The 14784-nt window shown below is 46.5% G+C and overlaps 1 protein-coding gene and 1 long non-coding RNA gene across 12 annotated transcripts in view; one reads left to right on the top strand and one right to left on the bottom strand.

Moving 5' to 3' along the window:
* The first annotated feature begins 795 nt into the window (after window positions 1-795).
* On the top strand, window positions 796-8360 carry LOC103171140. Of its 4 annotated transcripts, XR_003763199.2 has the most exons (5): window positions 2577-3091; window positions 3383-3596; window positions 4424-4594; window positions 5313-5424; window positions 8042-8360. It is a non-coding gene; the product is annotated as an uncharacterized LOC103171140 (long non-coding RNA). The 4 variants fall into 4 exon arrangements; XR_005660632.1 differs by lacking the exon at window positions 2577-3091 and adding an exon at window positions 796-973 and having other exon boundaries at window positions 3383-4594; XR_005660631.1 differs by having other exon boundaries at window positions 3383-4594.
* The window catches only part of FBXW7 (F-box and WD repeat domain containing 7), a 217178-nt gene continuing 209600 nt past the window's right edge, over window positions 7207-14784 (bottom strand). For 7 of the 8 annotated variants that reach the window (XM_039913749.1, XM_039913750.1, XM_029076399.2 and 4 more), the window contains 3 exons: window positions 13442-13667; window positions 10509-10719; window positions 8824-9092 (listed from right to left, as the gene is read on the bottom strand). In XM_039913749.1, coding sequence (XP_039769683.1) covers window positions 8824-9092; window positions 10509-10719; window positions 13442-13667 — 706 coding nt within the window. Of the gene's footprint in view, window positions 9093-10508; window positions 10720-13441; window positions 13668-14784 lie in introns of all 8 variants that reach the window. The other variant, XM_029076398.2, reaches the window with a different exon arrangement.

Raw genomic sequence — 14784 nt, 5'->3', positions numbered from 1 at the left:
CTTTGTCCGCCATTTCCCAATTCCTCAGGCCTGTTCTTCCGGAAAGGGAAATGGCTTCAAAATGAACCCGGCCACTAAAAGCTCCATTGGCAACAATAAGTGAGCAGAGAACCCAGTGACCAGAGGGCAGATGGCCAGTGCCAGGCACTTACTATGTTTGCTTTTAGCCAGTCAGTGACTAAGCATTCATTCATTCAATCATTTATTGAGCGCTTACTGTGTGCAGAGCTCTGTACTAAGCACTTGGAAAGTACATTTCAGCAATAGAGACGATCCCTGCCCACAACGGGCTTACAATCTTGGCGGGGGGGGGTGGATGTGGGGGTTAGGGTTAGCTTTGCCGGGGGCAGACATCAAAACAGGTGAACAGGCATCAATATAAGCAGCCCAGCTCAAGATTAAGCGTGCCTAGCTCAGCTGCTTCAGAGCGCAGTTAGAGCCATTTCCTGAGTTATGTGGGAGGAGCAAAACCAAAAGGAGTCCACTTGGTGGCAAAATTGGCTTCCATAATAATAATAATGACTGTGGTATTTGTTAAATGCTTACTATTTGCCAGGGACCATCCTAAGCACTGGGGTGGTACAAGCAAATCAGGTTGGATACAGTCCATCCCAAGCGGGGCTCAAGGTCTCAATCCCCATTTTACAGATGAAGTAACTGAGGCACAGTGAAGTGACTTGCCCAAGGTCACACAGCAGACAAGTGGTGGAACCAGGATTAGAACCAATGACCTTCGGACTCCCAGACCTGTGCTCTGTCCACTACGCCATGCTGCTTCCCTAACACCCCGTACGGCCGCTTTTACCCGCTTGAAAAAACCAGTGCGTTCTTTCAGCCAGTGACGTTGGCAGTGGCCGCTTCAGGGCGACAACACTGTGCTGTGAAAGGGGTCACTGTGAGGTCTGCCCGCACCTTGGGCACGCGGTCCTTCCCCTCATTGATCGACGTGCCTATTTCTGGGAAGGGGCGAAAGGTGAAAGGGGGCTGAAAGGCCATTTTGCTCATTTGATCTTAAATCTCAAGCCGTGACCTAACGAAGCAGGGGTAGTAATTATGGTCAGGCATAGGAACCTGAGCTCCAGAGCCAGGGCATCAGCGTCCCTCCCGCTCAACCCTCTGTCTCCAACTGTGGCTCCCGGGACGGTTGGAGAAAGTGCAGTTGCTGCCTTCCTTGGCGGCCATCTTTGTGGTTACCTTGGTGATCATCTGGCACTCACCACTCGCTCTCCAGCAACTGCCCTCAGGATGGGGCAGGGGGAGCTGGCTTTGGGGAGGGCTAGTCGCTCCATCCTGGCCAAGCGTGCCCTGGATGCCTTCTCTGTGGGGTGGAGCCCCGAGAGGGCTCCTCAAATTGCTGCACAGCCCATCTGATGCTGCTGAGGAAAAACCCATTCATTCAATAGTATTCATTGAGCGCTTACTATGTGCAGAGCACTGTACTAAGCGCTTGGGATGAACAAGTCGGCAACAGATAGAGACAGTCCCTGCTGTTTGATGGGCTTACAGTCTAATCGGGGGAGACGGACAGACGAGAACAATGGCAATAAACAGAGTCAAGGGGAAGAACATCTCGTAAAAACAATGGCAACTAAATAGAATCAAGGCGATGTACAATTCATTAACAAAATAAATAGGGTAACGAAAATATATACAGTTGAGCGGACGAGTACAGTGCTGTGGGGATGGGAAGGGAGAGGTGGAGGAGCAGAGGGAAAAGGGGAAAATGAGGGTTTAGCTGCAGAGAGGTAAAGGGGGGATGGCAGAGGGAGTAGAGGGAGAAGAGGAGCTCAGTCTGGGAACGCCTCTTGGAGGAGGTGAGTTTTAAGTAGGGTTTTGAAGAGGGAAAGAGAATCAGTTTGGCGGAGGTGAGGAGGGAGGGCGTTCCAGGACCGCGGGAGGACGTGACCCAGGGGTCGACGGCGGGATAGGCGAGACCGAGGGACGGTGAGGAGGTGGGCGGCGGAGGAGCGGAGCGTGCGGGGTGGGCGGTAGAAAGAGAGAAGGGAGGAGAGGTAGGAAGGGGCAAGGTGATGGAGAGCCTCAAAGCCTAGAGTGAGGAGTTTTTGTTTGGAGCGGAGGTTGATAGGCAACCACTGGAGTTGTTTAAGAAGGGGAGTGACATGCCCAGATCGTTTCTGCAGGAAGATGAGCCGGGCAGCGGAGTGAAGAATAGACCGGAGCGGGGCGAGACAGGAGGAAGGGAGGTCAGAGAGAAGGCTGACACAGTAGTCTAGCCGGGATATAATGAGAGCCCGTAACAGTAAGGTAGCCGTTTGGGTGGAGAGGAAAGGGCGGATCTTGGCGATATTGTAGAGGTGAAACCGGCAGGTCTTGGTAACGGATAGGATGTGTGGGGTGAACGAGAGAGACGAGTCAAGGATGACACCGAGATTGCAGGCCCGAGAGACGGGAAGGATGGTCGTGCCATCCACGGTGATAGAAAAGTCTGGGAGAGGACCGGGTTTGGGAGGGAAGATGAGGAGCTCAGTCTTGCTCATGTTGAGTTTTAGGTGGCAGGCCAACATCCCGGTGGAGATGTCCCGGAGGCAGGAGGAGATGCGAGCCTGAAGGGAGGGGGAGAAGACAGGGGCGGAGATGTAGATCTGCGTGTCATCTACGTAGAGATGGTAGTCAAACCGGCCTGCCCGCCCACCTTGTTTGTGGAGTCCTAACCTCAAGGTAGTGAGGGGAAAAACAGACCGCTCTGTTGCTGACCCGCTATCTTCGTGGAAGGGAAGAAAGAGGAGAAAAGGTATCTGGTGGGCAGAGCAGAGTCCAACATGTCCGAAGCTGTGCAAGCCTGAAGCCAAACATGGTCGCAGCCAAGTATGCCGGCCGCCGAGTATGGCCTGAGGATTGGCAACACGATGGGGATGGTGGACATCCACCGCGTGGGACCCAGGGGCGGCTCGGGGTTACCGACCGGCCTGATTAACGAGAATCCCAGCGGACATCCCGCTTCCACTGCCTGAGATGGAGGGCCAAGGGTGGGAGCTGATAGTGGATGTTTTGTTGGGTCAGGAGCTCCGGCAAACTGTTCATCTGCTGCTGCTGCTGCTCCTGAGACTATGAGGCTGCAGAATGGCATGGGGTAGGTAAAAAGTATCAGACCCCATGTAACTGGAACCTACATCAGGCTTGTAGAGGAAATAACCTTTCTCCAACATGAACAGATATTCGAGAGTGATGGACATTTGACGAGCTCTAGTTTGAAGGATTTCAGCTGGAAGGGCTAAACATTTTGAGCTTTAAGCAGTATCTGTTTAGCACGGATGGGGGAGAGAATGGTTGAACTAGTTTAGCATAGTCTGTTCTAATTTTTTTTACTCAAATGAGAAACATTCTCAAGGCAAGTTGACCTTTCTTCCCTCCCTTCTCTTAGGTGTCCTTCCCCTCTCATCCGATCTACATTCAGGTAGCTTGTTTCTTGGAATGTGAAGGTGACCGAGGGGGAGGCCTCTCCTTCTGAGTAGGCGGCTGAAGGGCCCAAGCGTGACTGACTCCATCGTGTACAGCAGATACTGAAAACTGTCCTTCACCACCGGGTGCACTAGAATGATTGCAGCCTAGGTTTGAATTTCTGCCTTAAATCTGGGGTAAGTGAAGCAGTTTAGAGCGTTAAGAGGATTTTTATATATTAATCGGATTGTTTTTCCCCCAAACCAGTTTGGATTGACACTGTGTTTATGGCATCTACCCAATTATCTCAGCGGCTCTCTAATGCTGCATCTTGAGGGGTGCATCTTTCCTCTTCCAAGGAAGGCAGGGTGACCTAGTGCAAAGAGGATGGAACTGATCAGGGTCTAATCTCAGCTCTGTCACAGAACTGATGGGCACCATTGGATAAGTCACAGCCTGGAGGTAGTTCAGTTTTCTCATCTGAAAATGGGGATAGGATTCTAGCTTTCCCAGATTAACCTGTGACTATCCCATGGCTTTGCACAAAATAAGCGCTTGGTAAATGCCACAGAAGTCTCTCCAGTTCAACCCCGCCACCGTATTTCTGGCCGCCTGAGTGCAGACCTGGTGCCTGGCACCTCCCTCGGCTGGGTCCCCAAGGAGTCGGATCGTCCGCCCTCTCTCCAAAGCGCCAGCAGGAGGAAGAGGTGGCGGAGCAGCTGGACCCCCTGGATCCAGACTTATTTAGAGGGTGGTGGGGAGACATGGACTCATCTAGGCATCTGAAGAAACGAGTACCCTCACCCCACCCCACCCCCTCGTTCAGGGGAGCTGGAGTGGAGCCTGCCAGGTTCAGCCTCATCCAGTTCCCACTCCTACTTTTCTCCAAGATTCACAGTAGGTCCTGAAACCTCCAAGCATTTAATAGCACTCAGATCAAAGTAACTTCTCTCTCTCTGTCTGATGGGGATTTTTGCCAGGGTTTCTTGGGCCCCTGCAGCAGATTGACTCTTTGATGTTACAGGCCCCAGCAAGCTTCCTACAGCTTCTGATGGATGCAGATGGGAACACATCACCCCCATCTCCACCGGGAGCTGCCTTTAGCCTGCCCACACTGCACCTGGAAAGTTAAGCCAAGCCTGTGGGGCAGGAGCCCTAAGGAAACTAGTCCAAGCCTTGAAGGAATCACGCCTGGGTAAGAACTTGAATTAAAATGGACTCACAGTCACAGGCCAAAGAGATAGGCACTGGGACATTGTTTTAAGGGAGAAGGGGTAGGCAGAGATGTTCTCCGCAGGCTCCTCTGAAATGAGAGGTGAAGCTGAGCTCTGGGGCTTGGGCTGGATTGGTTCTGCTACAGTCCCTTAGCCCTGCTTTTGCAAAAGGGGGGACAGGGAGATATCCAGGTCTCTGGGGTTCCTCTCTGGCACCACCCCCATAGAACATCCTCTGATATCCTGCCTTTCAGGGAGAAGTTGGCAAGGCAAAGTTTTGGGTTTTTTCTGTTTTTGGTAATTGCTCCTGCTCTCACAGCATTTTCATGAATGGCACCTGATGGAGAGGTGCCATCTTCCCACCCTCCCTTCCAAACTCACTAAGGGGCAACGAGGAGTTAAATCGGATGGCCCTGTGCAACCGGAGACTGATTAAAAACAGATGTTGTTGGGAGGTTCTGTAAAGTTCGTATCCAATTCTTTCTTACTTAGAACCTGGTTTATTTTGGGCCTTAGGATTATTTGTGTAGCAACTACAGTTATTCCTCAGGTTGGTCAAGTGAAGCGTAAAAATTTAAAGAAAAAAATAAAATTATAATTCAATTTGGATTCAATTTGGAGTCTCGATGGATATTAATGAGAGCAAAAACTAATGAAGTCTATCAGTGTGCCTAGGACAGGAGGGTTGTATTCTTGCAGAAACAGAAAGGACAACTGGAGCTATGGCGTTCAACCCATTGCAACACCACACCGGCATGCAACTCTTTCTTCTGATGTCATGGAGTGCCATATGCAGAAGGGCTCAGATGAGGTCAGAAAAATGTTTTCTAATTCCCCAGCAACAAGTTCAGTGGAAATACACACTCTGGGAGAACAGAATGTCTGTCATGGGGCTTCCTATATCGTGATCTCCTTGTAGGACAGAGAGTGGGTCTGCTAAGAGAAGCAACGTGGCTCAAGTGGAAAGAGCATGGGCTTTGGAGTCAGGGCTCATGAGTTCGAATCCTAGCTCTGCCACTTGTCGGCTGTGTGACTGTGGGCAAGTCACTTAACTTCTCTGTGCCTCAGTTCCCTCATCTGTAAAATGGGGATTAAGACTGTGAGCCCCACGTGGGACAACCTGATTCCCCTATGTCTACCCCAGCGCTTAGAACAGTGCTCGGCCCATAGTAAGCGCTTAACAAATACCAACATTATTATTATTATTATTCTTATTATTACAGCGCTTAGCAGATCTGGCACATAATAAGAACTTCATGAATTCATTTTACTATAACTACAGAATAGAACAGTTTGGCCCTGAAGAAATATTTAGAATAAGTCTACCTCTTTTTTATGGTATTTTCTAAGCACTTACTATGTGCCAGGCACTGTACAAAGCTACCTCTTGAAGCCCTTCCTCTGACACACTGATTCTCACTAAAGGATCCCAGGGTTTGGGCTTTTTCAGGGGGTGTTGGCAAAGTAAATTATGCACTCAATGGGAGAAATGACCAAATTCCTGTACAGTTGTGTAGCAGAGGAAGGTTCGCTCAGAGCCTTGGATTACAGTCACTTTATTTCCCAGAGTGGAGCTGGACAAGATTCAGGGAGAAGCTTCTGTCCTTCCAGCCTGAGGAAAGCTTTCTGGTTCTCCTCCTCCTCCTCCTCTCTCCCCAGGAATGTGGGAAAAGACATCAGAATAACCGTGGCAGCGTGAGTCAGGGCCTGCCTGTCTGCCTACCCTTGCCTCCCACCTTGTGAGGCTGTGGGAGTTGCAGAGAATCCAGAATGGCGCTGCCTGCTTATATGCTAAGTGTGGGGACTTGAAGTCAGTCAGCCCATCGCTGCTGTCTTCACAGTAGAGCCTCTTCACAGGTCCTACAGTCCCCAAAGGAGCCTGTACCACCCAAGCACAGATTTTGAAAATTTGTGTGGTACAACAGGGTACTTTTAAAATCTTCAGCTTTTAAAAAAGACTGGATTGATAGCACCACAGGTACAGGGATTGCCCATTTTGAGCAACTTGGACAGAAGTTTAAAATCCTGGGCATTACTGGATTGTTCTGGGGCCATTTCAAGTGCCTCCTTGTCTTCCGCCTGCTATTGACCCACTGAGGACTGAATCAGTGCAGTCCATCAATAAGACATTGAGTTTGTGCTATTGGAATAGGCTGAGATGACAATAACAAAACAATCTTTGAGAAAGTACAAGAGCTTCTGGAATTCACTCACATTTTCCCTGTGATGTCCTTCTGATTGATTGATTGATTGGGTCAGTTTACTTTCAAGTCAGCTACCGCTTGGAACGTGGACATTCTCTGAAGCCCCCCATATCTCCACACGCAACTCACTGAGGAACCCAAGTTTACTCAGTGTGAGCTGGGAGACTTTGCGACCTGAATGTTCTCCCCTCTTTCAGAAGTCAGAAAAATTCAGAATGAAGAATTCTTCTCTAGAACTCAGATGCAGATATAGACCTGCATTTTTGACTCCTGGGTTTCACACTGCAGAGCGCGTACCCAACAAGTCAAGATTTTGGGAGTTTACACGTTAGAGCAAACACACACGAGTAATGAAGGGAACACTACACCGCTAGAAGAAAAAGGCAAACTAACATGAAAAAACACATTTTATTGCACTTAAGTTATAAGAAAATAAAATTTCTAAGTGAATCAAACCATAGACACAATCCCTTTAAAGGTTGTTTTTCCTCCATCATGTCAGGTTGTTACATAACTAAAATTAACCAACTGGAATCTGATTGTTTTAAATCAGACTATAAATAAAACAAAAAACAAGAGGAGGAAAAAAAAAAACCAAGATCGCCTAGGATACAGTGTTAAACCACTTTCACAGTTCAGCTTGAGTTGTGGCTCTTGGAGAATGAGGCAAACCATTGGACTTTTTCGTTCATTTTTTGTTTGTTTGCATGTGATACCTTTTCTACAGAAACCTGAGTTTCTGCTTTGTCAGTTACTCACAGCAATAAAACTGTAACAGCTGTTTTCCCAAATACTGCAGAACACTAAGACTGACCAGCAACTTTTATTTTCATTTTTGTGTTTTATATTTTTTTAAAACATTTTGTCAGTTTTATTATGTATGTTCATTCCATTCACCACAGCCCTCAAAAAGAAAAGTTTCCCCACAGAACAGGCTGAAACAGCTTTGTTCTAAGGAATGTGTTTTAATTTTTTGCCCAGAAAAAAGAAAATAAGCTTTGCACACACTCTCAATTCTTTACTGCAGGCAAACTTCACTCTTAATTGTCTGAAACTCTCCCACTCTCAGCCTCTTAGAGGCACAGATGGCTCAAGTTTCAGTGGCAAAAAGTCTTTTTCTGTAACCAAACTAGAGCAAATTTGGAATTCAGTCTGGGACTAAAACGTCACAGCAGAAAAAAAAAATAAAAAAAAATAATTTGCTTTTTTTTTTCTTTCATTTAGCAGCATAAATAAGTTTGGCCACTGGGAATACAGTACAGGGGTGGGACAACAATCCCATATTTGAAGACCTACTTCTAGCACCAGCATCGAGAATTCAATCCATCTCAGGACTCACAGAACCCAGGACAACTTGCGCGTTGAAGAGTGTAAATGGAAGCAACAGTAAATAGATTAACAGAGGCTAATACTGTGATTGATTGACATTGGCAATGGTTGGCAAAAAAAAAAAAAGAAGAAAAAAGAAAAAAAAGCTTCTTTTCTGATAAAACTGTACAAAAACAATTCACAGTAAAATTTTTAGCTTTCCATACCAGAAAAATGACTTTTTGTTGCAGATGCTCTCTAATTTGAAAGTCAACCGGTCATCGTTTTGCTGTTATTGCAGATCCTTTCTAGATCTCAGTGGTAAAGGAACAGGTTATCCCAATTTGTAACATTTCAGAATTCACACTGCCCAATGACTGCTTGCTCTTGAGAGGAAATTAAAGAAATAATTGCACCTGGTTTGATTTAGAAAGTCATATTTTGCAAAGCTGCCCTCAGTCCAAAGTGAAGCCTCTCCCTCTCTGTGATGAGGCAGTGGATGCCTCTCTCTCGTCAGTTTCGGTTTGTCATCTGTTCGTCTTCTCCTTCACCTGTAGGTCTTTCCGATCTGTTGCCCCAAGCCAACATCCTGCACCACTGAGAACAAGGGATTTTGTTGTTGTTGTTTTGTTGTTGTTGCAGGGGGGAAGGGTGGGGAATACGTCTACACATTTGGACACATTCATCTTTTCCCCTCTTCACTTCATGTCCACATCAAAGTCCAGCACCAGCAGCTTTGTTTCCTCAGTCCCGTTGCGGCTTCCAACTGCACACACTAGCTTTGTGTTGGAGGCTCTGATCCTCCACACGACACCTCCGCTCCCCCCACTCTCCAATGTGACTAGATTGCGGATAAATTCACCCGTTTTCAAGTCCCACAGTTTTACAGTCCCGTCATCGGAGCTGGTAATTACAAAGTTCTTGTTGAACTGTAAACAGGTCACGGCACTCTGATGCTTGTTGGGACCTAGTGAAACCAAAGGAATTTAGTTGTTGGTTAGAAATCACGGCTCTAGGTTACTCGCATAGTCATTTGAAGGAGGCTCCTACGTTAGGACAGACTGTAGGGGAGCTATTTAAAGAGGCACACATTTAGAAACCTTATGCTCAGATCTCTCAGGACCTCTGTGGTTGTGGACAGACGCAGGATCTATTTTCTGAGCGAGGGTGTAATTTTCTCGAGTTCCATTATCTAGGCCTTTTGATCAGGGTTAGAGATAGGAGAGTTAGGTCCTTTGCGTTTCTCCGTGGCGCTCTGCTGTGACCGTGGCCTTGGCCAGCCTGCTGATGGGCACGCCTGCTCCTTAGGTGACCCTTCTAATGCCACAGCGACTTGGCCAGCCAAAGGTGACAACTTAAGGAACACAACTCGAGCCCCCAGAAGGAGGGAGAGTTTCTGGAGAGGAAGCGCCAGTTCAGAAAGCTATTAGGAGTCAACCATGCTCCTGACTGAAAAAACATAATCCCGGGGGGCTGAAAGTCTAGGATAGGATTTTGATGCTGATTTGTCAGGATATATCAAAAGGATTTCAAAAAATGTCACTGTAACAGTAGGCCTTTAACACAGCAGGGCTTGATCCAAGCCTGGGAAAAGCCTACTCCTTCAGAAGCACGGAGGGCAGAATGCATTCATTTAGGAAGAAAAATACGAGGGAAGGCATTGTGAAAAAAAACCTCTCTGAAAAACAGCAACACCACCACCATCTGAGGCCAACTACATGAAGTTACAGCCAAAGCCCACACTAAAATCTGTCTAGCTCCTCTGTTTAAATAGCCTATGGTTTTCTCTTATGTTACTAGCTGCTGGGGTAGGCGGCTTCCCATCCCGAATCAACTGATTTTTCAAGGGGCCAAGAGACTTCAAAAAACGAAAGTGCCACCTCCTACTTGCTTTGAACCTAAAGGGGCCATCTGACTTGTCAGAAAAGTAAAGTCCAAAATTGGGCTAGCTTTTCCCAGTCAGAACGCGAATGAAGCTCGTCACAGCTGATCGATCGATTGTATTTACTGAGCGCTTACTAAGTGTAGAGAACTGTACTAAGCTAGTGGGAGAGCACAATACAACCGAATTAGCAGACACGTCCCCTGCTCCCTTCGGACTTAGAGTCTCAAGTCCGACCATCCTCCCATGTGCCACCAAAGGATGGGATGTTTGATGGGTGATTTTCTTAATTGGTTGTGAAGGTGACAGGGTACTCGGGGTACTCGTGTGCTGGAGAAACAGTACATCAGCTTTGAGAGCGGCGCTTCTTTCGGGTTTAAACCTAAGACACTCACCCCAAGCTACTCGGTCCAACTGCTATAGTTCCAAAGGAAATGGTCACACACTTAATGAAATAAACATTTTGCCTTAAGATATTAAGTCTGGGTAATCAAGGCTCACCTTGCAATGTCTGTAAACACTGTCCTGTTTTGATATCCCAGATTTTAACTGTAGAATCTGCATTTCCAGAGACAAGAATGTTGTCCTTGAGTTCCATTCCACTTGTTAACGACTGGTGTCCTGTTAAAGTGTGAATGCAGTTTCCTGTCTCCACATCCCAAACTCGGATTGAAGTATCCAGGGAGCCACTCACTACGTGGATGCCATCGAACTACAAGAGACAGGTTATGTTAGTATCCACTGATGGGCAGCTATAGCTGCATCCCGCCCTATGGCCTTTTTTCCTAATGAGGAAAAAACGTGTTTGAGGGCAGAAACCCATTTTGCCACCCGTCTGCTAAGGTGAATAGCTACGACATCAAGCAGAATTGTACAGGGCATGCTTGCAAAGCACCCAACGCCAGCATAGTTTAGCATGCTAACAGGCAGGAAACTAGCTGCAGGGTGTTAACGTTTTCTTAGACATTAGTTCTGACATTTTAAATTTGCAAATAAACATTAAGCGTTTTCAAACCTTTTTTGTTTGTTTTTTTGTTTTCTTTTAAGGCCCAGCCATCACACATGGGATCTACATACCTCTGATTGGCTCTGGTGCCAGTGAGGATTGTCCCTTAGCACTACTTCCCAGAAGGAAGAGGAAGCTGCTAACACAGAGCTTGTGATAAAGGAAATTTACTTGTCAGCATCTACACGTTCAGAAAGGCCGGAGGTACCTTTTACAGTGCTCAAAAGTGATTCCAATTAGAAAACTGTTCACGTGACCCTAATGCTAATTAGGACAAAATGTTCTCTAACAAACGACCCATCGGGTTTGGGATGAGGCCGAGGTGTGGGTTTGATGATCAACATGGATGTACACCGGCTACTCCCCTCCCCAGCCAGGCCGTTCTCTCCTCATTAAGCCTGCTCTGACTTGTTCTTAGAAATGATTGCTATGAGATGCTACGTGAATTACTAAAAGCCTCTACACCATATTTTCCCCCTCGTCCCTCATTATGTTTCTCTCGTTTTCCCTTTTTGTTGCCGCCCTCTGTTTCTAGATTTAGTCTCCTCCTTTTCCCATTCTCCCTCTTATTTTAGATTTAGTCTCTTCCTTTCCCTACTTAGACTGTGAGCTCACGTGGGACAGGAACTTTATCCAACCCGATTTAGTAAGCGCTTAACTATGCTTAACAAATACCACCATTATTTTTTCCACTGCTGATTCTAAGATAGGAAAGCACCAATTGCAGCCTAGGTTGATGCCCCCTCTCCCACCCCTCTGCCTCTTTGCTGCTCCTCATAAAGCATCCTGCGATGGATGGACGAGTTGCTATAGGGTGTAATCAGGTCCACCCTGACCCTCGGAACTGAAAAATCACTACAGTTTCAAATTGTCGCCTTCCTCACCAAAAAGGATTTAGAAAACTTCCTGTCCAAACAGGCAGAATGGAGCAAGCAAAAGCAAACATGTGAAACACCTGTCCTTGCACATTCCGCCTCTCTTCGGATGGGAGACCAAAGGAAAAAGTCACTTACTTAGAACTTGGTGTTACAAGGCTGACCTGGGCAGACAGGAGGGACCTTGGCTTCCCAAACAGAGGGAGAGTTTCTGACGAGGAATCTTACCTCCACTTCCTACAATTCCCACCCCAAAAGACTTTCTTCCATTTTAGGGAGTTTTCCAGAAAAATGAATTCAATGCTCTTGGCAATAATTAATTGTTTACAGGATTTATTCCCTAACATCCTTAAATAGGAGCTGTTTGCCACTTAGTGGATAGAAGAAAATACTGAACCCCGAGTCTTAGTGGCAGAACTAGAAACTGCAAGATAAGGTTTGACCAGGGTCTAACAAGGCACTGCTCATATATTTTAGACCTGCTCAGACAGGCACCTGCAAATGAAGGAAACATGTTTTATATTTTAGTTCAAGCTTCCTGCAGAAAGTAAAATTCCCCTCAATTAATCAAAAATGGTATTATTGGAAAATTCTAGCATTATTATCCCTTATTCATCGTCACTGAGTAATTCACGCTTTACTAGGTTTTTAAGCTTATCCCAGGGCGCTTTGCTCAGATGGCTAAAATTCACTGGTTCTAACGGCTCACTGAAGTCACCTCCTCAAGACTATGGCTCATTACATTGAATCATTTCAGGAATGCCCCCGGTATGGCAGCAGCGGTCCCAGGCAAAAAAAAAAAAAAAAAAAAAAGGCGGTGGTTCCATGTTAAGTGGGGATGGAATCACAATTACATGGTCCATCAACCTCCAAACTATCAAAGCAAAGGACAGCTTTTTGGTCAAATTAATCCTCTCTTGAGGAGTGAATTAAAACCCAGGTTGCATTCCAGTGAAATTAGCTCAAAGTTAACCACTGTAACACAGCTTAACCTCTAAGACTGGCAGATTCCAATTGCTAAGCATAAGTACTTTTCCAGTGAAGGAGAAGCAGCGTGGCCTAGTGGCTAGAGCACAGGCTCGGGAGTCAGAAGGACTTGGATTCCAATCCCAGCTCTGCCACTAGTCTGCTGTGTGACCTTGGGCAAGTCACTTCATTTCTCTGTGCCTTAGTTACCCTCATCTGTAACATGGGGATTAAGACTGAGCTCCATGTGGGACATTGACTGTATCCACCTTGATTAGCTTGTATCTACCCCCAGAGCATAGTACGGTGCCTGGCACATAGTAAGCCCTTAACAAACAACACTGGAAAAAAAAAAACAAACAAACCCTGACTCTTGGAAGAAAGTTGAAAATGTTTTAATGTGGTACGAGAATGATAACAGTAATGATACTAAAATAATAATAAATAATTCTAGGCTTATCTATCTAGTTTTGGATTAGCAGTCAGGAAAGCATCAGCAATTTAACTGTGATTAGAGTAGGACAAACCTTTATGACTTGCCAGTGGGGCAACCAAGGAAAAGTGTGTCGGTAGATAGAATCTCTTACCTGTAATGAATAGACTCTGTTAGTATGCCCTTGCAGCGTGTGGAGGCAGGTCTCAGTCTCCGGATCCCATACTTTCACCATAAAATCGTATGCTCCACTAACAACCCTGCGGCCGTCATACTGGACACATCGGACAGCAGCAACGTGACCCATCAGAACATGTAGACACTGGCCTGTCTCGATGTCCCAAACTCTAAGCGTGGCATCTCGAGAACCACTGACAACTCTGTGAAAATAAGAGGCAGCACTTAAAACTGGCGGTGGTGGTACTAGCCGCCTTTACGGAGCCCCAGCTTAGCATAGTGCCCCGTCCTAAGCACTTGGGAAATAGAGAACAACAAAGGGTCCCCTTTCTTGCCCATCTGGAAATTGCATTCTAACCCAGGGGATACGCATAAAAATGTTTACAAATAGAGTGGTCAAAAACAAATCAGTCAAGCAGGCATGTGAATGAGTGCAAAGGACAGTGTAAGCAAGTCCATAAATCCTAGGCCGCTTGCCATTGATCATATGCACCACTAAAATTTTCAGAAATGGACTCCTTCCAACTAGAGCTGATGGGAACATATGATAGGGTACTAAAAATACAGACAGTATGGAGCCCCAGCCCAACCTTAGGTCACTACTGTTTCGAGAGTTGGAGAAGTGGCCCGACAATAACAAAATGCACCAGAATGACAAGACCTAGGTGGCTTGCCTGTTGTTTTTGACGGGAGACTCCATCTCAATTATAGCACCTGGTATAGACGCACGACCTTCTGCTGAACTACTCACTATGTCTTAACATACACTTCATGTTGTCAACTGTACAAGGTTGGGAGGGCATATTTTCACTTCAGTTTACAGAGGCAAAGGGACTTGCCCAAACCACCCAGTCTGCAGCCAAACCAGTGGTGGACTCCTTTCCCTACACAAAAATACCCATCCTGTTTGCACAGGTGGAAATTTCTGTTCAACTCACAAGGGAAAATGTATTTTATTATGCATCCACTTTATTCCCCTCCTCTCAGCTGGCGCAATTCTGCCAGGTGTGTGAGACTGCAGGCAGGTTTAGAGGAAGGAGGGAGGAAGGGCCCACTGACAAGATACCGAATTCAACTCAGTATTCCTGTCCATTTGTGTGTAAACTAACAGAACTCTTTTGGAAACCACCTCTCTTTTGGAAACCACCTCTCCATCAGGGCTTTCCAAAGGCCACAAAAACCTAAAGAGGAGAAGGGGGATAAGAGAACGTGCCCTTGCCCTGCACTGTTGCCCACACTGTTGTCCACCTAGAATTCATTTTATTGTACAGGCATTGCTCGCTGGCCTTCATTTTTGAGAAGGCTACAGTGTCATTTAAA

The sequence above is a fragment of the Ornithorhynchus anatinus genome, chromosome 12 (genome assembly GCF_004115215.2).
Source record: "Ornithorhynchus anatinus isolate Pmale09 chromosome 12, mOrnAna1.pri.v4, whole genome shotgun sequence".
In the NCBI taxonomy this organism is placed as follows: Eukaryota; Metazoa; Chordata; class Mammalia; order Monotremata; family Ornithorhynchidae; genus Ornithorhynchus; species Ornithorhynchus anatinus.
The sequence above is the reverse complement of the archived record's forward strand: the minus strand, read 5'-3'. Positions and strand labels throughout refer to the sequence as shown.